The sequence below is a fragment of the Pelodiscus sinensis genome, chromosome 26, assembly GCF_049634645.1.
Source record: "Pelodiscus sinensis isolate JC-2024 chromosome 26, ASM4963464v1, whole genome shotgun sequence".
Taxonomy (NCBI): Eukaryota; Metazoa; Chordata; order Testudines; family Trionychidae; genus Pelodiscus; species Pelodiscus sinensis.
The window spans coordinates 279755-301056 of record NC_134736.1 but is presented as its reverse complement, the minus strand read 5'-3'; the positions used below and the strand labels follow the sequence as shown (position 1 = coordinate 301056).

General features: G+C 52.3%; 1 protein-coding gene across 1 annotated transcript; it reads left to right on the top strand.

Moving 5' to 3' along the window:
* Positions 1 to 10363: 10363 nt before the first annotated feature.
* Positions 10364 to 21215, top strand: CENATAC (centrosomal AT-AC splicing factor). The gene is made up of 11 exons (XM_075909689.1): positions 10364 to 10768; positions 11498 to 11664; positions 13031 to 13129; positions 14808 to 14874; positions 14967 to 15029; positions 15964 to 16028; positions 18347 to 18458; positions 19711 to 19741; positions 20151 to 20240; positions 20541 to 20673; positions 21010 to 21215. Exons 1-11 carry the CDS (start codon positions 10394 to 10396, stop codon positions 21104 to 21106), a joined length of 1299 nt encoding a protein of 432 aa, XP_075765804.1. The 5' UTR covers positions 10364 to 10393; the 3' UTR covers positions 21107 to 21215.
* The last annotated feature ends 87 nt before the right edge of the window (positions 21216 to 21302 follow it).

The window sequence follows — 21302 nt, the reverse complement described above, 5'->3', positions numbered from 1 at the left end:
TGCAAGAGATCATATTTACATAAGTGAAATGCTGAGCAGTTGTTTCCTACAACTTGATCATGGGTGGTAGCCAGTTAAAGTTCCATGAACCATATCCCAACTTTCAAGGCCACTTTTTAAATCAAGGTTTCCCCAGGCCTTTTTGTGAGCCAGCTGATTCCCTGTTCATACCATCTGCATAAGAATTAAACTTGTGAATGAAATTAAGTTTCAACCCTTCTCTGTTTATTTGGCTTGTGGAAATGATCTGAAACAAAACATTGACGTGGAGATCCATTAATGAGAGTCCAGGCAGATTAATGTGTTCTCCAACAGGTTTTTGTGTATTGTCTTTTTGGATATCCGATTTGTATCCATTAATTCTTTCCTGTAGAGACTGTCCGGTTTGGCCAATATACATTGCAGTGGGGGCATTGCTGGCATTTGATGGCATAGATCACTTTAGTGGATCTGCAGTTAAATGAGCCTCTGATTTGGTGGCTGATGTGGTTGGGTCCAGTGATGAAATCGCTAGTGTAGATGTGTGGGCAGAGTTGGCACCAGGACTGATTGCAGGGTGGGTTCTTGGAAGATTATGATGGACCTACAGGATCTATATAAAGCAGGGCTACTCAACTTTGGAAGTCCCGGTGGCCACAATGATACCCACAGCACATGCAGAGCTGTAACTTAAGCATGGTCGCAAATATTTGCAAATAGCTTCTTTCACACAGATGAAGGCAAGACTACACTACTCACAGGCCCCATTTAAGTCAGTTCTGCTGATATTAATAAAATGCAATATTTACCCGATTTCCACCCATATGTCAGCACTTTTAACAAGCAATGACAGTTCAGCAATTTAACTGATAAGACACATTATCAACAGAAGACCATTATATTGATTACTACCTAAGCCCCAGCCCAGACCTTTCTCACCCTGGCCTTACCGCCTGGCTCCACCGCTGCCTCGTTCTCTGTCATGGTCATGAGGGATGGTCAGCAGCCTGAGGACTAAAGGGTTAACTGTACTGAGCCAGGTAGCAGTCAACAAAAAGAAATGCAGGGAGGAATTTCAAACTGGGACAAAGGAATTTTTGGGTTTACCCTCCTTTGTCCCTGGGCAGTTGGCACTCCAGATACTGAGGGGGACAGACAACATGTCCCTCTCCAAGAAGACTCTTCACCATCTGTAAATAGGGCAAAGTCTAGATAAATCCATTAGGTGTTATTGTTTTACGGTTTCGAAATGGGAATCTGATGTCTGTGCATTTAGAAATGGGTTTTCCTCTCTTTTGTAACTAAGTTTTGTTCCCATGGGAAATTCCCCATAAGTTATTAATTGATGGCTCTTATCATCTAGCCAATCCAACTATGCTTGCTAACAGGAGTATTGCTGTGATAATAAAAGTTCTTTCTTTTTTATTAAACTGGTATTGGTTAAGTTCTGTGTCCTGGAAAATCCATCTGTGGGATCTGCATGCCTCTTACTAGGGGATAGCAGCCACAGACTGCAGTTTTTCAAGCTCTTTGGGGAAAAGAGTTTGGGGTGCCCTGGGACTGGTTTCAAGAATCCACCCGTTTGTGGGTTCAAAAGCACTTGATGGTGGCAACAGATTTTTATCCCCAAAATCTAGGTTTTTAAAGATTTTATACCAAAGCCTGCAGAGATAAGGTTCTGGGGTACTTTTGCAGGCCCCCACTTCTGCATTCATCATGCCAGAGCGGGGAATCAGCCCTGACACTCTCTCTCTGCCACATGCGTCTTGCCGCCCCCAGCAGCTCCTGCGCATGAGCCGACATGGCCTGGTTCGGGGAGGCACTGCCACTATGACAGCCGATGTACTTTGCCGCTGCCTTTTGCCACACACCTCCCGGCCAGCCGGCAGCTCCCTTGGACACGCAGACATGGCTCTGCTTGCAGGAATGCGCTGTCACTGTGGCAGACACAGCAGGTGTGCTCTGCTGCACCTTTTGCTGCTCCCCCCTCGTCGTTGTCGGCAACTCTCATGCATGCGCAAACACGGCTTGTGTCACTGCTGCACTGTGCGGCTCTGCTCACAGGGAGGTGTTGCCGCTGTGGCAGACAAAGCAGGTGTGCTCTGCCTCCGCCTGTTGCCACCCCTCCTGCTGGCTGGCAGCTCCTGCACATGCGGCCTGGCTCAAAGCCACGTGACTTGGTGCTCAGCTCGGTGCTGCCACTGGTGCCCCAGCAATGAGGCAGGCAGGTGGCTTGGGAAGCGGCTCAAGGCGCTGAAGGCTGCATGCAAAGGGGCCGGCTGCATGCAGCCCATGGGATGTGTAGAAGCTATTTTATGTTTAGCTAGAAGCCATTTTGGCACGTAAACCAAAGTGAACTTTGTGTCACCCCGTAAAAAAGGCCTACAGGATGGTCTATTGGTATGTGTTAATTGGGCTGGTTAGGACAGAAGATGTACTCCCTCGTACCTGTCCGCCATCTTGTTGATAAGGCTTTGTTTTTCCAAATTTAATTGAGAATTTCTGTAATTGGATGCCCTGACGTCAGACTGTTTGGCTAAGGGTATAAAAATACTAGAATTAATTGTATTAGCAGCCTTACTGGGCCCGGCTCTGCTGTGACCACGTTTGGCTCATGCTGTGCTTTATTAATTAATAAAGCTGTTTGTTAGCTGCCTAAACACAAAAAAGCGTGTTTTTGCTTCAACAGATGCATGTTTAGTAGCCCTGATATAGAGCTTCCTTAAAACTGAAATACACACCTGGAGAAGTGAAAAAACAGATCGACAGAGCCAAAAGAGTACCCAGACACGAACTACTTCAAGACAGGCCCAGAAGAGAAAACAACAGACTTCTTAAACCCCTCCAACACATTATCAACAATCTACAACCTATCCTGGAAAATTTCCCCCAAGGTCTCTGAGAGCGAGGGTAAGGCCAATTCTCGCCTACAGACAACTGCCTAACCTAAAATTCTTTCCAGTAACCATGCAACACACCTCCATCATAATAATCCAGGAACCCACCCCTGCAATCAACCGTGATGCCAACTCTGCCCACACATCTACGCTAGCTGGCAAGGCTTCCCCTGTCCCACTACGTCTGGCACTGGGCCAAGGGTTAAGGGTTTGGAGCCGAGAGGTCACTTACCTGGGCCAGTGGAAGGCAAGATGGCAAGCCCCATCTCCAGCTAGCTACTCCCTTGGTGATGCAGTTGTCCCCGGTGGTCACTCTGCATTAAACCTGGCCCCTGCACTCGATGACCAGAGTGGTGATTGTGAGTATAGCATCCCTCCACTCAGCCCCCTCTCTTTCCATGCTATAGAAAACAATCAAATTCAAGGGCATCCCATTTTCTTGGTCTTGCTTTTAAGTTAGGATTAGAGGAAACTGCATACCAAATTTGGTGGTCAAGCTCTTACCATTTAGTTCTTGAACAAATGGACAGAGACAGACTCACAGACATATGCACAAATCTCTAAAATATATATATAGAGAGATGTAAGCCTCAACTTGGCAGAGGTAAGTACCCATGTAGCAGATATATAAACTCTCTTGTCCAGATCTCCAAAGGTATTTAGGTGTTTAATTTCCAGAAATTAGGCCTTGACAATCTGGTCTAGGAAACTACTTACCTATTTTACAGACAGGGGCTATGTCTAGACTGCAGGCTTCTTTCAGAAGAAGCTTTTCTGGAAGAGATCGTCCCAAAAAACTTCTTCTGAAAGAGAGCATACACACTGTCAAAGCGCATTAAAAAAGCAATCTGCTTTTTCGAAAGAGAGCATCCACAGTGAATGGATGCTATCTTGCATTTAAGATGTGATTACTATGGTTGGAGTAGCCACCAGGGTACCTGTGCTTTTTCCTCTTTCCTCTTCTTTCAAAAGAACTCCCTCTTTCCTGTCCACACACACCTTTTTCCAAAAGAGCTCTTTCGGAAAAAAGTTTCTTCCTTGTAGAAAGAGGTGTACCAATGTTGGAAAAATCCCTCTGTTCTTTCGATTTTTTCTGAAAGAATGAAAATGAAGTGTGAACGTAAGTGAAGTTTTTTCGGAAAAATGGCCATTTTTCCAAAAAAACTTTATCAGGTAGACATGGCCTGGATGTGAGACTTGTCTACATATAAACTACTTAGGGTGTACTGCTGTAGAAATTAAGTTAAGATTTTACCTACGCTGTGAGGGGTTCCTGTTGGTGTAGGTCAGTGGTCTCCAACCATTTGGAGCTGCCAGGCGCCAGGGGGTGGGGCCATTGGCCCGCCGGATGCCAGAGGGTGGGAACACTCGTGCGCCCGGGGGCAGGGCCGCGCATACACCACACCCCCATGAGCCACTTGCCTGGGGCCAGCAACCCTATGCGCCGTGTGGCCATGGGTGGAGCCGCCCATTCGCCGCAAGCCTGGGACCGGCGCTCTCCAGAGCCACGCAGCCAGGGCCAGCACCCCCCATAGCTGCGCGCCCAGAACCGGCACCCCCTCATAGCTGCGCGTCCGGGGAGGCCAATGCGCTGTGCGCCCGGGGCCAGCGCCCGCCCATGCACGCATCATGCGCCCAGGGCTGGCGCCGCATATGTGCGGTGCGCCTGAGGTCAGCATCGCGCATGCGCCACGCGCCCGGGGCAGGGCCAGCCTACTTTAGTGTGTGCAGAAGTAAGACCTTATTTAATTATTTTAATCACTAGCATTATTTTATATGAAGCAATAACCATATAAAATATTATAATATACTTTGCTGCTACATGTGAAAATTGTGACTGTTCCATCTACTACATATCTGAGATAGAAAAACTTTAAAAACAACAAATAATCTAATAGCACCTTAAAGACTGACAAAATATGCAGGTGGTGGTATGAGATTTCGTGGGCATCTGAAGAAGTGGGTTGTGCCCATGAAAGCTCATGATACCATCTACATGTTTTGTTAGTCTTTAAGGTGCTACTAGACTATTCATTGTTTTTTAAGTTTTTCTAGTTACAGGCTAACTTGGCTACCTCTCTGAAATATTTGAGATAGTTTGTCTGTATGTCTGTTGAAGAACTCCTCCTAAATGGTAAGAGCTAGGACATACCGTTTCCTCTTATATCTTAAAACACGGTAAGGGGTTTGCTTGTGCCAGGAAAATGAGACATGCCTAGAATGGGATTGCTTCTCATAAAACCATACAGAAAAGAAACAGAATCACCAGGCAGGTGAAAGGGGCTGTGCCTGTCTGGGACTGACTCAGCCCCAAGCCTCCCACCTCCCAGGCACCCTTTGGGAAGGGAAGGGAAGGGAAGGGGGACTAAAACCCCTCCTCCCCCCCATTCATATGGGAAGTAGGGATGTTAAATTTAGATTAATTAACTAATTGAATAGTCAATTGGATCTCCATCAACTATTTGATTAGTCTATAAAGCTGCCTCTGCCTTTGAATTGTAGCAAGAACCCTGCCTGGCTCTTGCTACAGTTCAAAAGTGGAAGCCCTGGAGGGAGCCCCACGCTCCCTGCAGCGCCTCAGCCTTTGAAATGTATAAGAGCCCCAGTGGAGTGAATCCCCTGTGCTACAACAAACACTTGAACTCAGTTCTCCCCCTTTCAGGGGCAGGGAGGTGACCTAGCCACCAAGAGTTATTCTAGGTGGAGGTGCTTTCAGTCTCCCCTACTGAACTCATTACATCTTGTATAAAAAACTAAATATTCATGGAAGCAGGAACTGGAACTAGTGTCATCGTCCCCATTCCCTTGAGTTCCCCAGTTAGAAGGCTAGAATCATTCCCCTGCCTCTTCTCTCTTTGGCTCAACAAATATTTAGGTATTTAATACAAAGTGGAACAGCTTCCATAGGAGATTATTAGAACCCCCATCCTGGGGGTTAGGGCATTCACCTGGCATGGGGAAAGACCTTGGTTTTTAAGTCATTGCTCAGCTCAGAGAATCAAACTGAGTCTCTCCTATCCACACGAATAGCTTATCCAGGTTGGGTATAACTGGCACACCGCAGTTACCAGCGCCTGTTCTTCTGGGGTTTGGAGAATGGAAGCTCATTGTAAATCTATCCCTTTGTTCCAGAAGGCGGGTGTTAAAATGTCCCAAAACTAAACAGCATTAGGCCCGAAGTGGCTTTTCCCCACTTCTGGATTCATTGCAACCCAGCGCCTGTAAAGCAGGCAGATTTTCACGGGTAAAGGCGGGCTTCGGAGATATGGCCACGTCAGCATCCTCCTCGCTTCCGCCACGGCCCAAAACAAGCTGTACCTGACACGCGCCTTGGCCAGTGGCTCTTGCGGGCACCAGGCGCTCGGGCGGGCTCTGCAGAGAGACGGGAGGGCCGGGCCAGGCGCTCGGGCAGGCTCTGCAGAGAGACGGGAGGGCCGGGCCAGGCGCTCGGGCGGGCTCTGCAGAGAGAAGGGAGGGCCGGGCCGGGCGCTCGGGCGGGCTCTGCAGAGAGAAGGGAGGGCCGGGCCGGGCGCTCGGGCGGGCTCTGCAGAGAGACGGGAGGGCCGGGCCGGGCGCTCGGGTGGGCTCTGCAGAGAGACGGGAGGGCCGGGCCAGGCGCTCGGGCAGGCTCTGCAGAGAGAAGGGAGGGCCGGGCCGGGCGCTCGGGCGGGCTCTGCAGAGAGAAGGGAGGGCCGGGCCGGGCGCTCGGGCGGGCTCTGCAGAGAGAAGGGAGGGCCGGGCCGGGCGCTCGGGCAGGCTCTGCAGAGAGAAGGGAGGGCCGGGCCGGGCGCTCGGGCAGGCTCTGCAGAGAGAAGGGAGGGCCGGGCCGGGCGCTCGGGCGGGCTCTGCAGAGAGACGGGAGGGCCGGGCCCGGCGCTCGGGCGGGCTCTGCAGAGAGAAGGGAGGGCCGGGCCGGGCGCTCGGGCGGGCTCTGCAGAGAGACGGGAGGGCCGGGCCGGGCGCTCGGGCAGGCTCTGCAGAGAGACGGGAGGGCCGGGCCCGGCGCTCGGGCGGGCTCTGCAGAGAGAAGGGAGGGCCGGGCCGGGCGCTCGGGCGGGCTCTGCAGAGAGACGGGAGGGCCGGGCCGGGCGCTCGGGCGGGCTCTGCAGAGAGACGGGAGGGCCGGGCCGGGCGCTCGGGCAGGCTCTGCAGAGAGAAGGGAGGGCCGGGCCTGGCGCTCGGGCGGGCTCTGCAGAGAGGAGGGAGGGCCGGGCCAGGCGCTCGGGCGGGCTCTGCAGAGAGACGGGAGGGCCGGGCCAGGCGCTCGGGCAGGCTCTGCAGAGAGAAGGGAGGGCCGGGCCGGGCGCTCGGGCAGGCTCTGCAGAGAGACGGGAGGGCCGGGCCGGGCGCTCGGGCAGGCTCTGCAGAGAGGAGGGAGGGCCGGGCCAGGCGCTCGGGCGGGCTCTGCAGAGAGACGGGAGGGCCGGGCCGGGCGCTCGGGCGGGCTCTGCAGAGAGACGGGAGGGCCGGGCCGGGCGCTCGGGCAGGCTCTGCAGAGAGAAGGGAGGGCCGGGCCGGGCGCTCGGGCGGGCTCTGCAGAGAGAAGGGAGGGCCGGGCCGGGCGCTCGGGCAGGCTCTGCAGAGAGACGGGAGGGCCGGGCCGGGCGCTCGGGCAGGCTCTGCAGAGAGACGGGAGGGCCGGGCCGGGCGCTCGGGCGGGCTCTGCAGAGAGAAGGGAGGGCCGGGCCGGGCGCTCGGGCGGGCTCTGCAGAGAGAAGGGAGGGCCGGGCCGGGCGCTCGGGCGGGCTCTGCAGGGAGACGGGAGGGCCGGGCCGGGCGCTCGGGCGGGCTCTGCAGGGAGACGGGAGGGCCGGGCCAGGCGCTCGGGCGGGCTCTGCAGGGAGGAGGGAGGGCCGGGCCGGGCGCTCGGGCGGGCTCTGCAGGGAGGAGGGAGGGCCGGGCCGGGCGCTCGGGCGGGCTCTGCAGGGAGGAGGGAGGGCCGGGCCGGGCGCTCGGGCGGGCTCTGCAGAGAGACGGGAGGGCCGGGCCCGGCGCTCGGGCGGGCTCTGCAGGGAGGAGGGAGGGCCGGGCCGGGCGCTCGGGCGGGCTCTGCAGAGAGGAGGGAGGGCCGGGCCGGGCGCTCGGGCAGGCTCTGCAGAGAGAAGGGAGGGCCGGGCCGGGCGCTCGGGCGGGCTCTGCAGAGAGACGGGAGGGCCGGGCCGGGCGCTCGGGCGGGCTCTGCAGGGAGGAGGGAGGGCCGGGCCGGGCGCTCGGGCGGGCTCTGCAGGGAGACGGGAGGGCCGGGCCGGGCGCTCGGGCAGGCTCTGCAGAGAGAAGGGAGGGCCGGGCCGGGCGCTCGGGCGGGCTCTGCAGAGAGGAGGGAGGGCCGGGCCGGGCGCTCGGGCGGGCTCTGCAGGGAGGAGGGAGGGCCGGGCCAGGCGCTCGGGCAGGCTCTGCAGGGAGACGGGAGGGCCGGGCCGGGCGCTCGGGCGGGCTCTGCAGAGAGACGGGAGGGCCGGGCCGGGCGCTCGGGCGGGCTCTGCAGGGAGGAGGGAGGGCCGGGCCGGGCGCTCGGGCGGGCTCTGCAGGGAGACGGGAGGGCCGGGCCGGGCGCTCGGGCGGGCTCTGCAGAGAGGAGGGAGGGCCGGGCCGGGCGCTCGGGCGGGCTCTGCAGAGAGGAGGGAGGGCCGGGCCGGGCGCTCGGGCGGGCTCTGCAGGGAGACGGGAGGGCCGGGCCAGGCGCTCGGGCGGGCTCTGCAGGGAGGAGGGAGGGCCGGGCCGGGCGCTCGGGCGGGCTCTGCAGGGAGGAGGGAGGGCCGGGCCGGGCGCTCGGGCGGGCTCTGCAGGGAGGAGGGAGGGCCGGGCCGGGCGCTCGGGCGGGCTCTGCAGAGAGACGGGAGGGCCGGGCCCGGCGCTCGGGCGGGCTCTGCAGGGAGGAGGGAGGGCCGGGCCGGGCGCTCGGGCGGGCTCTGCAGAGAGGAGGGAGGGCCGGGCCGGGCGCTCGGGCGGGCTCTGCAGAGAGACGGGAGGGCCGGGCCGGGCGCTCGGGCGGGCTCTGCAGGGAGGAGGGAGGGCCGGGCCGGGCGCTCGGGCGGGCTCTGCAGGGAGACGGGAGGGCCGGGCCGGGCGCTCGGGCAGGCTCTGCAGAGAGAAGGGAGGGCCGGGCCGGGCGCTCGGGCGGGCTCTGCAGAGAGGAGGGAGGGCCGGGCCGGGCGCTCGGGCGGGCTCTGCAGGGAGGAGGGAGGGCCGGGCCAGGCGCTCGGGCAGGCTCTGCAGGGAGACGGGAGGGCCGGGCCGGGCGCTCGGGCGGGCTCTGCAGAGAGAAGGGAGGGCCGGGCCAGGCGCTCGGGCGGGCTCTGCAGGGAGGAGGGAGGGCCGGGCCAGGCGCTCGGGCGGGCTCTGCAGAGAGAAGGGAGGGCCGGGCCGGGCGCTCGGGCGGGCTCTGCAGGGAGGAGGGAGGGCCGGGCCAGGCGCTCGGGCGGGCTCTGCAGGGAGGAGGGAGGGCCGGGCCAGGCGCTCGGGCGGGCTCTGCAGGGAGGAGGGAGGGCCGGGCCAGGCGCTCGGGCGGGCTCTGCAGAGAGAAGGGAGGGCCGGGCCGGGCGCTCGGGCGGGCTCTGCAGGGAGGAGGGAGGGCCGGGCCGGGCGCTCGGGCGGGCTCTGCAGAGAGAAGGGAGGGCCGGGCCGGGCGCTCGGGCGGGCTCTGCAGAGAGAAGGGAGGGCCGGGCCGGGCGCTCGGGCGGGCTCTGCAGAGAGAAGGGAGGGCCGGGCCGGGCGCTCGGGCAGGCTCTGCAGAGAGAAGGGAGGGCCGGGCCGGGCGCTCGGGCAGGCTCTGCAGAGAGAAGGGAGGGCCGGGCCGGGCGCTCGGGCAGGCTCTGCAGGGAGGAGGGAGGGCCGGGCCGGGCGCTCGGGCGGGCTCTGCAGAGAGAAGGGAGGGCCGGGCCGGGCGCTCGGGCGGGCTCTGCAGAGAGAAGGGAGGGCCGGGCCGGGCGCTCGGGCGGGCTCTGCAGAGAGAAGGGAGGGCCGGGCCGGGCGCTCGGGCAGGCTCTGCAGAGAGACGGGAGGGCCGGGCCGGGCGCTCGGGCGGGCTCTGCAGGGAGGAGGGAGGGCCGGGCCGGGCGCTCGGGCGGGCTCTGCAGGGAGGAGGGAGGGCCGGGCCGGGCGCTCGGGCAGGCTCTGCAGAGAGGAGGGAGGGCCGGGCCGGGCGCTCGGGCGGGCTCTGCAGGGAGGAGGGAGGGCCGGGCCGGGCGCTCGGGCGGGCTCTGCAGGGAGACGGGAGGGCCGGGCCGGGCGCTCGGGCGGGCTCTGCAGGGAGGAGGGAGGGCCGGGCCGGGCGCTCGGGCGGGCTCTGCAGAGAGAAGGGAGGGCCGGGCCGGGCGCTCGGGCGGGCTCTGCAGAGAGGAGGGAGGGCCGGGCCGGGCGCTCGGGCGGGCTCTGCAGAGAGGAGGGAGGGCCGGGCCGGGCGCTCGGGCGGGCTCTGCAGAGAGGAGGGAGGGCCGGGCCGGGCGCTCGGGCGGGCTCTGCAGGGAGGAGGGAGGGCCGGGCCGGGAGCTCGGGCCGGGCGCTTTCCGTGGGCAGCGATGGCGCCGAGGGGCGATGTTGTCGCCGCCACGTGCCAGGGACCTGAGGGAACCACTTACCGCGGGCGGGGCCGGAGTCCGCCCCGCCCCGCCCCGCCCGTCCTGAGGTTCCCTGGCGCGCGCCACCAGGTGCCTGAGGCGGGAAACGGGAGCCGCGCGCTAGGGCTGCCGCCAGGGCGCGCTGTTCCCACTCGGAGCGGAGGTGACGCAGCTGCTGGAAGATGGCGGCGGCCGCGCGGCCGGGCTCCTAGCGCCGCCATGGGGGTGTTTTACTGCCCGCTGTGCCGCCTCACCGCCTTCGCGGGCCGGCGCCACCTCTACAGCGGCGGCCACCGTCGGCGGCTGCGGGAGGCGCTGGGCCGGCTGCAGGCCAAGGTGAGAGGCGGGCGCCGGCTGGGAGAGAAGGGAACCAGGCCGTGGGGGCCCGGACCTGCCCGTGCCCAGCTCAGGGCCTAGACGCGCCTCCGCCGACCAAGCAGGCGTCACACAGCGCCCTTGTGGCGGGACGCCCGAGCATGCGCAGTGGAGCGGGAGTAAGGGCCGCCAGGGGAGCCCCCTCGCGGGAGCGCAGGGCCTCGCTGTCCTGAGAGGGGAGGGCAGGTCCGCGGTGGGGAGCGAGTGTCAGTGAAGCTGCGATGTCCCCTGAGCTTGGCCGCCATTAGCTGTGCGGCGCGACCCGTCCCGGTCATCTCCATGGCTACGAATGCCAAAGCCAATCGAAGGCGAAGTCTTCGCTGGAAAAAAAGCGTCTCGCGCACCGCTCGTTAGCTCACGTGGGAGCCGATTCTGTGCGGTCTCCATGTAAACGCCGCAAAGCCCTAATGTCCTCATTAACGTTTCACCATCACAGAGCATGTGGGAAAGAAGAGTATCACAAAGATCTGCTCTGGCCTTTCCTAAGGTTTGTGTGGGAAAGCTGAGACTAGTTCAAAGGACTAACTGGGTGGGGAGCATGAGACAAATACATTAATAATAGGCATAAGGCCTCTTTCAAATTCATGATGGGATTATAGGGGCTAGTATAGTTTAATTTTTTGTCAAGAGCCTCAGCATAAAAGTTTGGTAACCAGCAGCTATTTCACTTGTCTTCCCTCCATTAATCAGGTGCAATTGGCTCGGAAGATGATTAAAAATGCTGTGGTTGTGAAGTATGAGGCAGTGGAGCATGAGCAACTCTTCTGGTGTGTCTGCTGCAAGCAGGAGGTGAAAAAGCACCTGAGCCATGGAAGCCTGACAGTGCTGTATGGGGGACTTCTGCAGCACATGGCCAGGTAGGGTGTCTTGATGCCTGTCTGCATCCTGGATATTGTGTTGTTTATACTTTGCATAGGCACAGCCTCTCAACCCTGAGATACAGAGATGAAGTGATATCCTTCAAATCATATTGAGTCAGTTAACAGAATTCCTGTGCTGTTGAAGTTTCTTACAGCCCTATGTTTATTCCTGCCCTTGCCCCTGACTTGCTATGTGATTTTGGGCAAGTCAGTTCTCTAACCTCCATGATTTGACATAGAGATTTTGAGAACGAGCTGTAAAGTGTTTGATGCAAGGTGCTTAACAATACATGAGCAGTTTTCTGCATTTGTCCCTTAGTGTCTGTGCACACTTTTAAGAAATAATCTTATTTACATACTGAATCTAAACTAAGTGCCTCGTAGGGGGTGTCAGTGACCATTTATGGAATTATGGTTCTGAAAGAAAACCACGACTTAAAATCCACTACCCTAACAGCACGTACAACTTTAAACTGGTAAATTATTTGTAACTCTTCCAGTATTATTATCCACTAATAATATTTTAATGATAAACTTAAACAACAACAAATGGTCTGGTAGCTCTTTATAGACTAACAAAACATGTATATGGTATCATGAGCTTTCATGGGCACAGCCCACTTCTTCAGATGACTGGCTCATCTAAAGAAGTGGGTTGTGTCCACAAAAGCTCATGATACCATCTACATGTTTTGTTAGTCTGTACAGGATAAACTTAAAAAACAACATATGATTTGGTAACACTTTATAGACTAACTTGGCTACCCCTGAAGCTTCTGAATACTTTAATGGTAAGTCTGTAATATTTTACTTCTAAAAAAAATCACTCAAAGGAAGTACCAGCTCTTTATAGCTATGTTGAGAGAACATGTGGCTGTTCCATAAACCTTTTTGTATTAAAGTTTGGTTACTCAAAGACAGATTTCATTAGCTTTTGGTGGACTAAATTGTGAGCTACAGGGAGGAGAAACGCTCAACACTCTACAGCTACAGTGATGACCATAATGCAAGTAGCAAGGGAGAGAGATGTGCTCTCTGTGTCTTTCTTGGCTTCTGGGACTCAGCCAAAATGCTACATTAGAAAAGAACATGAACCAAACATCAAAGTTTAGCAGTGTTTGACATCTAAATACCCCTTTGAAATGAACTTTGTTACTGACCTTTTTAAACAAACTATAACCTGAAATCAGGTTTGCACAAAATACAAAATTTTTATTCGACTTTATTGCTTTGTCATGTAATCACTTTATCTGAGATAAGTTAGTAAAGGAAACGTATACCAGTTATTGTGTTCTTTACTTAGTTTAGATTGGGAGTTCAGGTTTTAAATGATTTAATTAAACTTGGTTTTATTCTTTTAAAGCCTGGAGCATAAAAAAGAAGCCAACAAGTTCTGGTGGGAGAACAAAGCGGAAGCAAAATTAAAGGAGCAGTTTCTGATTTCCCCTGAGGACTATGAGCAGTATGTAGGCACCTTGTCTCTTTCTTTGCTTAGGAGTATAGTATTTGCTACATTAGATCAAACTATTGATACAAAATTCTTTGAGGCAGATGTTTCAGTGTGTATAATTGTGGTGTTGTATAAATAAATAATTAGCCCAGACTCCTGCCTTAAGCAGCAATCAATATCTGATACCATTCTCCCCTGCATCTGGCCAGTTACATTGTGTTAGAGATACTTTACGGACTTCCCCAAGCGATCACCTCACCCTGTGAAGCAGAAGATTTGCTCACTCTCTATTAGCATAATTGTAAAAAACCGGTGTTCATTCCAGTCATAGATACATTGCAGATTCGATAATTTACCATTCATCGTGGCTTATCTTCCATGCGCTTATCAACCAGTAACTCATTAATCCTAACGGGGTCCTTGCAAATCCAAAATGGGAAACTGAGACATGGGGACCAACCAGCTAAGTAGTAGTTCTACAGAAAAGGACCTGGGGGTTACAGTGGATGAGAAGCTGGATATGAGTCAACAGTGTGCCCTTGTAGCCAAGAAGGCTAATGGCATATTAGGTTGCATTAAGAGGAGCATTGCCAGCAGATCCAGAGATGTGATTATTCCCCTTTATTTGGCATTGGTGAGGCCACATCTGGAGTATTGCGTCCAGTTCTGGGCTCCCCACTACAAAAAGGATGTGGACGCATCGGAGAGGGTCCAGCTGAGGGCAACCAATATGAATAGGGGGCTGGAGAATATGACCTATGAGGACAGGCTGAGGGAGTTGGGTCTGTTTAGTCTGGAGAAGCAAAGAGTGAGGGGGAATATGATAGCAGCCTTCAACTTCCTGAAGGGAGGTTCCAAAGAGGATGGAGAGAGGCTGTTCTCGGTAGTGACAGATGGCAGAACAAGGAGCAATGGTCTCAAGTCGTGGTGGGAGAGGTCCAGGTTGGATATTAGGAAAAACTATTTTACTAGGAGGGTAGTGAAGCACTGGATTGGGTTACCTAGGGAAGTAGTGGAGTCTCTATCCATAGAGGTGTTTAAGTCCCGGCTTGACAAAGCCCTGGCCGGGTTGATTTAGATGGGATTGGTCCTGCCTAGAGCAGGGGGCTGGACTTGATGACCTTCTGATGTCTCTTCCAGTTCCATGATTCTATGATAAGGGAATGGTTTGAGAACATGATCTTGGTAACTAATTGACCATTCATTAACAGTGGAAAATAGGTCAATGGAGGGATGATAGGAGTTACTATAGAGAACTTTCTGGGTGTCTGGCTGGTGAGTCTTGCCCACATGCTCAGGGTTTAGCTGATCGCCATATTTGGGGTCGGGAAGGAATTTTCCTCCAGGGCAGATTGGCAGAGACCCTGCAGGTTTTTCGCCTTCCTCTGTAGCATGGGACACAGATCTCAGCTGGAGGATTCTCTGCATCTTGGGGCCTTTAAAGTATTTGAAGGCTTCAATATCTGAGACATAGGTGAGAGGATTATTCTAAGAGGGGTGGGTGAGATTCTGTGGCCTGCACTGTGCAGGGGGTCAGACTAGATGATCATAATGGTCCCTTCTGACCCTAAAGTCTATGAATCAGTGTCAGAATTTGAGGTAGAAATTCTAGGGTTTCCAGCTCCTAGCATTTCAGCTATCAGACTATAGCATGACACAAAAGTGACTGATCTCTCAAATACTTTTTAAGGTTCAAATCATCACTTGTCAAAGCTCTGGATGTTTATGAAGAAAGAGAGGATGAAGTCATTAAAGAGGTGAACAGAGACGACCTACATGTGTTGTGCCTGACTTACCTGCTTGCTTTGCCTTTTGTCCTCATCCTATATCTTGCTTCATTCAATTCCAGATGGCATCCCATATTCGAAAAGTGGAGCAGAGCAGACAGGAAATGGTACATGCTGTCTTAGAGGTTTGTTTTCCCAGGATTCACCTGAGCAGTATCCAGCAAATGATTGTTTCCACAAGCCCCCCTGAGTTCTTATAGATGGCTGTTATCTGCATTATTTGTTATGTTGAAACTACATACTATTTACTTCTAACAACTTGTTTTTTCACCTACCATTGGGGAAGTTCTTATATGACAATTGATAGGACTGCTGCTCTTTACACATCTCTGGCTTAATTTAGCTGTAATTATCAGTGTGGGTTCTTTCAGGATAGGGTTAGGTGTGGGTGACAGAGAAGGAATCTGGAATACAGTGTCCTACTTTACCTGCACTGTGGAATACTAGACACTTAAATACCATTCTTTATAAGTTATTAATATAAACATTCCTGCAGTGGAACCAGATATATCCTCTTGATGGGAACTCAGTCTTGCACTTACATAGGATGAAATCTGTTAGGTCTTTTGACTGCACTCAAACAAAATAAATAGTTATTGGCCCTTTTATCTTTTTAAAAAGTACAAAATCTGTTTGACTCCATAGAAGGAGTATTGAGGTATTGTAGATTTATGCAATGACTCCAGTTCAAATTGTTTAGATTACAGATAAAAAAATATTGCACTTTAACTGCTGTTGCTGTAGACACAGTGGGATCCTCAAGTCTGGCTGCATCCTTATCAACAATAAATATTCTGTCATTCAAGCCTACTTTACAATTCTGTTGGTGATTCATGAGCCAGTGAAAAGCCAGTTCCCTCTCTGTATTTGTTTTCCCTTGCTAGCAATCCAGAGCCAGGGCAAACTAAAACACAGTTAGCATCTACACTGAAAATTCCCACTATCCTTGCCTCCAGAACACAAACATGAATGTATCGTTCCTAGATGTTTTAATAGAACAGGAAAGGCCTTCCTGTTAAATACCAGAAAAAATGTTTATTTTTCCTGAATCAAACTCAGCCTGAGACAGACAGAGAATTTTGTGATGAACCTTCTGCCATCAGCACACCTGGAGGGCACAAAAGGTAAGACAGTTGCCTTTTATATTATCATATATTGTCTTCTCTGCTTAAGAGTTTTGTTTTTTGGTGAAATACTGAGCAGCAATTATCTAGATTTACTGTTAACTTGACCAGTGTAGTGTCAATGACTTTTGCTTTCTCTGTTGCTATCAGTTTACTATCTGTTGCTCACCTTTGGCTACCTGCAAGCCCCTAAGTATACTAGAACAAACAATGTAATAGCTTCAGAGGGGTAGCCGAGTTAGTCTGTAACAGGAAAAACTTAAAAAACAACAAATAATCTAGTAGCACCTTAAAGATTAACAAAACATGTAGATGGTATCATGTCACACTCACACACTGTCTGTTATTCTCATAAACACACACTATCCATCAGTCTCATCTCCCTACCTACCACATACATGGGGGATTGTTATTTCTTTTAGGCTATGTCTACACTGGAGGCTTCTTGCACAAGTATGGCCATTCTTGCGCAAGAATCCGCAGAGCGTCCACAGTGCCTTCCCGCTCTTGCGCAAGGAAATTTACACTACGGCGTGGTAAGAAGGCTTCTTACGCAAGAGCTATGCTCTTTTTTTAACAGGTGTAAGCCCTCCTGCGCATGAGGGCAGTGTGGACACTGGGCAGGGATTTCTTGCGCAAGAAAGCCCTATGGTTAAAATGGCCATCAGAGCTTTCTTGCACAAGAGAGTACTCTTGTACTCTTCTGCAAAAGTACAGCTCGCACGTGGCAGTGTGGACGTTTTCTTGCGCAAGACCTCTTGCGCAAGAACCCTTGCGCAAGATGCCTCCAGTGTAGACATAGCCTTACTGTTTTCAAAGTGTTAGTTTTGTTTTTTGATTGGTCTGTGCATTTCATTTCTCTCTTATGCTTAGATTTAATTCTTTGAGTAGTGAGTTCTAAAACACCTAATGGGTTGTGTCTGGAGTAATTATCCCTGTAGTAATTGCTGCTCCTCGAAGTGGCTGACATGTCCCTGCAGCTCCTGAGAGAGGCAAAGCAGGGGTCTCCACATGTTGTCCTTGTCTGCAGACACCACTCCTGCCACTCTCATTGATCAATAATGGGGAGCCTTGGCCAGTAGAAGCTGTGGGCTCAGTGCTTGTAGATGAGGGGCAGCACATGGCACCATAGAGCTACTGCTGTATGTGTCAGCTGCTTTTGGGAGTGGTTCAGGGCCAGGGCAGGAGTAAGGCTGCCTTACCGCTATCTCAGTTAAATGGTGTCCAGCCAGAGCCTGCTTCCTGAACCCCTATCCTATCCCAGCCCTGAACCTCCTCCTGCCCCAGACATGTGTCCCTATGCACCCAAACTCCTTCCCAGAGCTTGCACCCTGAAACCACTCCTGGACCCTTATCCCCTGCCCTGGGCTAAACCCCGGAGCCCCACCCACACTCCAAATTCCTTGGCCCCAGTCCAGAGCCTGCACCCCATCTCTCTAACCCAGTCTAGTGAAAGTGAATGAGGTTTGGGGAGGAAGGGGGATGGACTGAGCAGGGTGAGGCCTTGGAGAAGGGCCTCAGAGAAGGGGTGGGAAGGAAGTGGAAAAAGTGATCTTGTGGTTCAAGCTTGGAGACCACTGTACTAGACTATTTGTCTATTTGACAATTTAATGTTAAGGTGAATATTGTCCTGTCTCCAAAGGGATGTTAAGGACTAATCTCTGCACAGAACTAATGCTTTATAAATGCTAATTATTGTCCGCTGATGAATGTCATTAAAAATCTCCAAACTTGAACATAGGCATTGAAGTTTTTATACCTTATCGCTACATCTACACTACATGCTTCTTGCGCAAAAACAGTTTTGCGCAAGAGTTCTTGTGCAAACTTGCACAAGAGAGCGTCCACACTGCCATGTGCTTTTGTGCAAGAGATGTACTTTTGCACAAGAGTTCATAGCAGTGTGGACGCTCTCTTGCACAAGAAAGCTCTGATGGCCATTTTAGCATTAGGGGTTTCTTGTGCAAGAAATTCATGTTGCGTGTCTACACTGCCTTCTTGTGGAAGAGCTCTTGCGCAAGAGGGCTTATTCCTCATGGGGAGAGGAATAACTCTTCTGGAAGAAGCCCTGTTTTCTGACACTTTACTGTGTAAATCTACTTGCACAAGAATGTGCATGCAGTGTAGACGGTCTGCAAGTTTTTGCGCAAGAACAAGTGTTCTTGCGCAAAAAGCCTGCAGTGTAGATGTCGCTTATCTGTATCCCATAACTTGTATTTAACAATTCCATGGAATAGATTGAAACACATTTGTTTTCTTGCTGTTGTCTGGGTTCTAAATACTGTATCTGGCAGACTGTTTTGGTTCCTGTGTTCTAGTGACTTCAACATCACTGAAGAGGAAGAGCAGCTTGACCCAAGTGCAATTCAGACAACACCTGATTTAGATTGGATGGATGAAGACCATGCTCTGACTTTTATTGGCCACCAGGTAGAATTGCAGTAGGCCTTAGACTCATTTTCCTTTTTTTAGGGGTACTGGTAATACAGATCATAGCCAATGGCATTTATACTTTTAGCTGCTGGTTAGAATCAATTAGAGTTTATAGCAGGGGTGGGCAATAATTTTTGATGGGGGGCCACTCCAAGAATTTGGTAAGTGGTCAAGGGCCACACTCTTCCCTGATATTAACAAAGGAGGTGTGAGGCCTGGGATAGAGGTTGGGTGCAGAAGGGAGCGTGGGGTAGGGTATTGGGCTGCAGGTTCTGGGTGGGGGATATGGATTCTGATGAGGATTCTGACTTGGAGGAAGGATGTATGAGGGCGGTGCAGGGTCTGGAAGGGGGTTGTAACCTGGGGCAGAGGTTTAGACTGTGACAGGACAGGATGCAGTTGTGCCCTGGAACAGGGAATTGAGATTCAGGATATGGGTGGGAGAGGAGGAATGTGCAATGTTTGGTTTGGGACCTGGGGCAGAGAGTTGGGGTACAGCAGGGGGTAGGGTACCCCTGCCTTCCACTCCTGCATGCTATTGAAAGCAGCCTGCTGTGGGGCCAATGTGCATCTGTGTGTGCCCCGTCCCCCTTCAGGTGGGGATCCCTATGCTGGCTATCTTGCAGGCATGGCCATGTATCTCCACCCAGTGGGAGCTGCAAGATAATAGTTTGAAGGGTTGTATTTTGCCTACCCTGGTTTATAAAGTTCCCTAATGTTATAGTGGCTGACCAAGCATGGTGGTGGATTTCAGTAATACACTGAAAATGAAAGATCCTTAGAACAGGCTAACCTGTTAAATCATGGGTTCCCAAACTGGGGTATGTGAAGAAATTCCAGTGGGGGCTGCGAGGCAAACCAGCCTCCTCCCCCCTCAAGTTTTGCTGCCCTGGCCAGTTCCTTTTTTTTTCCCCTCAACAAGTTTTGCTGCTTTGGGGGGGGGTGAGGGTTTTTCAAAAATCAAAAAGGGGGTGTGATGCCAAAAAGTTTGGGAACCACTGTGTTAAATTATAGAGGGAAAGACTTCCCCTGTTTTCTTTATTGCAGTTTCATCCAGAAAGGGCATTACAAATGAAATTCAGTTCCCCTGAGCTGCTTATTTTCAGTTATCAGATTCCCTTTGTATATTTCCTCATACAAGCTTAACTAATAATTATTAACTTACTGTTTTTAGAGTGTTCTGGGGGAAAGTTAAGTTGCTATTTTAATCATACATTTCTGATTGGGATTATTTTATTTTTGTAAACAGGAATCAGACGGGAAAGGAAATGTTCACACAGGTACATGTTTATTGCCAGGGTTCCGCTTTTACAAGCTCATCAAATATTTCTAGGTTCTGAATGCAACAGCAGACTAAGTAACTTTAAAAGAAATTGAGATAGCAAGATAAAGATTCTGAAACCTGGTTCAGACAGCCTTTTCATATTAGAATGGGTGTGGAGCAAGATCTGTCTTATAATGGAAACTTTGAAACTAAGATTGCAAAGTACGAACTGTTGCTTAGTCCTTTCTTTTCTCCACAAAAGAAGCAGCACAAAGTATTGTAATTCCAGGAGAGAGCCATTTCACCACTGATTTCTTAGGGAAACCCTGTCTACAGAAGTGTGGGGGCATTTTTACCATCCCCTCTCCCTTGGCCTATATTTAGGGTTATTTCAGTAGCCAAGCACGTTCTCCCTGACCTCCTAGGTGCCAAACCTCCCTGGCTGATGCAGGACAAAGAGGATTTTGGAAATAAACAGCAGATTGGACCTTCTTATGAGGAATTTCTCATGGAAAGTAAGTGGCTTTAAATATATCAATACTAGTTTTTAAACTAATTTTAGTTAAAAAGCAAGTCAATGTGCACACAGAATCTGAGGAATTAAGTGTGACAAGTCTGTTTAAAAGACGAAGTGATGCAGAGAGTAGATGACATACATTAAACACTGCAGACAGCCTAAGTAATAATGGTATTCTGATAATCCTGAAGATAAATTCCAGTTAGTTAATAGATTGCCACTTTTTCTGCAACTATCTAAAGTGCTTGATGAATTCAGGCTAGAACCTGTTCACTTTCTCTGAACTAACAATTCTTAGAGGAGAAGCAGAAGTTGAAAAAGCTTCCTGCAGATCGTGTTGGGGCCAACTTTGATCACACCTCTCAGACAGGTGAAGGGTGGCTTCCTTCCTTTGGACGGGTCTGGAATCATGGCAGGAGATGGCAGTCTAGGTAAGGATCTGAATACAATGGGTTAACATTTAAATTCAAGATTCTTTGTAAGAAAAGGACTTCTGCCACGATTACTGATAGTGGTAATAACATGTATCTGAAACAGATGTCTTGGTGCAAGTAGAAGGAGTTAGAGGCAAGGCTCCACATATTGAGCATTTAAGTCCTATTACTGAAGTGTCTCACTCACATACCTCCCAAGGTACTGGGTCTGCTGCAACAGAGTGCACTAATGTAACTAGAACTTTACCTAGATGTGCTCCATTAAAACTTCAACCATATGGTGTAGTGACTCATGTTCTCTCTCAAAGCTGACTCCATTGATATCTTTTTCAGACATCAGTTCAAAGCTGAATCAAGCAAAGAAAAGGACAGGCAAAGGAAGACCCGGCAAAGACCAATCTTAAGTTCAATGAAAAAAGGCACAGCTTAGTAATTACACACTAAATGTATTACAGGTAACCCTATGTTAAGGCTGTTCTTATGTATGTTATGTTTACCAATTTATAAGCTAGATGTATTAAACTTATGGAACTCTTGTACTTAAGTTTATTAAAACTAAGTGGGTTGTTGCTGTTCTGTCCCACAGAGTAGGAGTCTAAGAGTTCTTTGGCCAGAGCTATCAGCAT

Excerpts from the sequence above, each read along its gene's own strand:
- CENATAC (XM_075909689.1), top strand. The coding sequence starts at position 10,394 with ATGGCGCCGAGGGGCGATGTTGTCGCCGCCACGTGCCAGGGACCTGAG. Across the intron at positions 11,665-13,030 it reads CTTCTGCAGCACATGGCCAG|CCTGGAGCATAAAAAAGAAG; the intron begins GTAGGGTGTCTT and ends ATTCTTTTAAAG. Across the intron at positions 19,742-20,150 it reads GAAAGGAAATGTTCACACAG|GTGCCAAACCTCCCTGGCTG; the intron begins GTACATGTTTAT and ends CTGACCTCCTAG.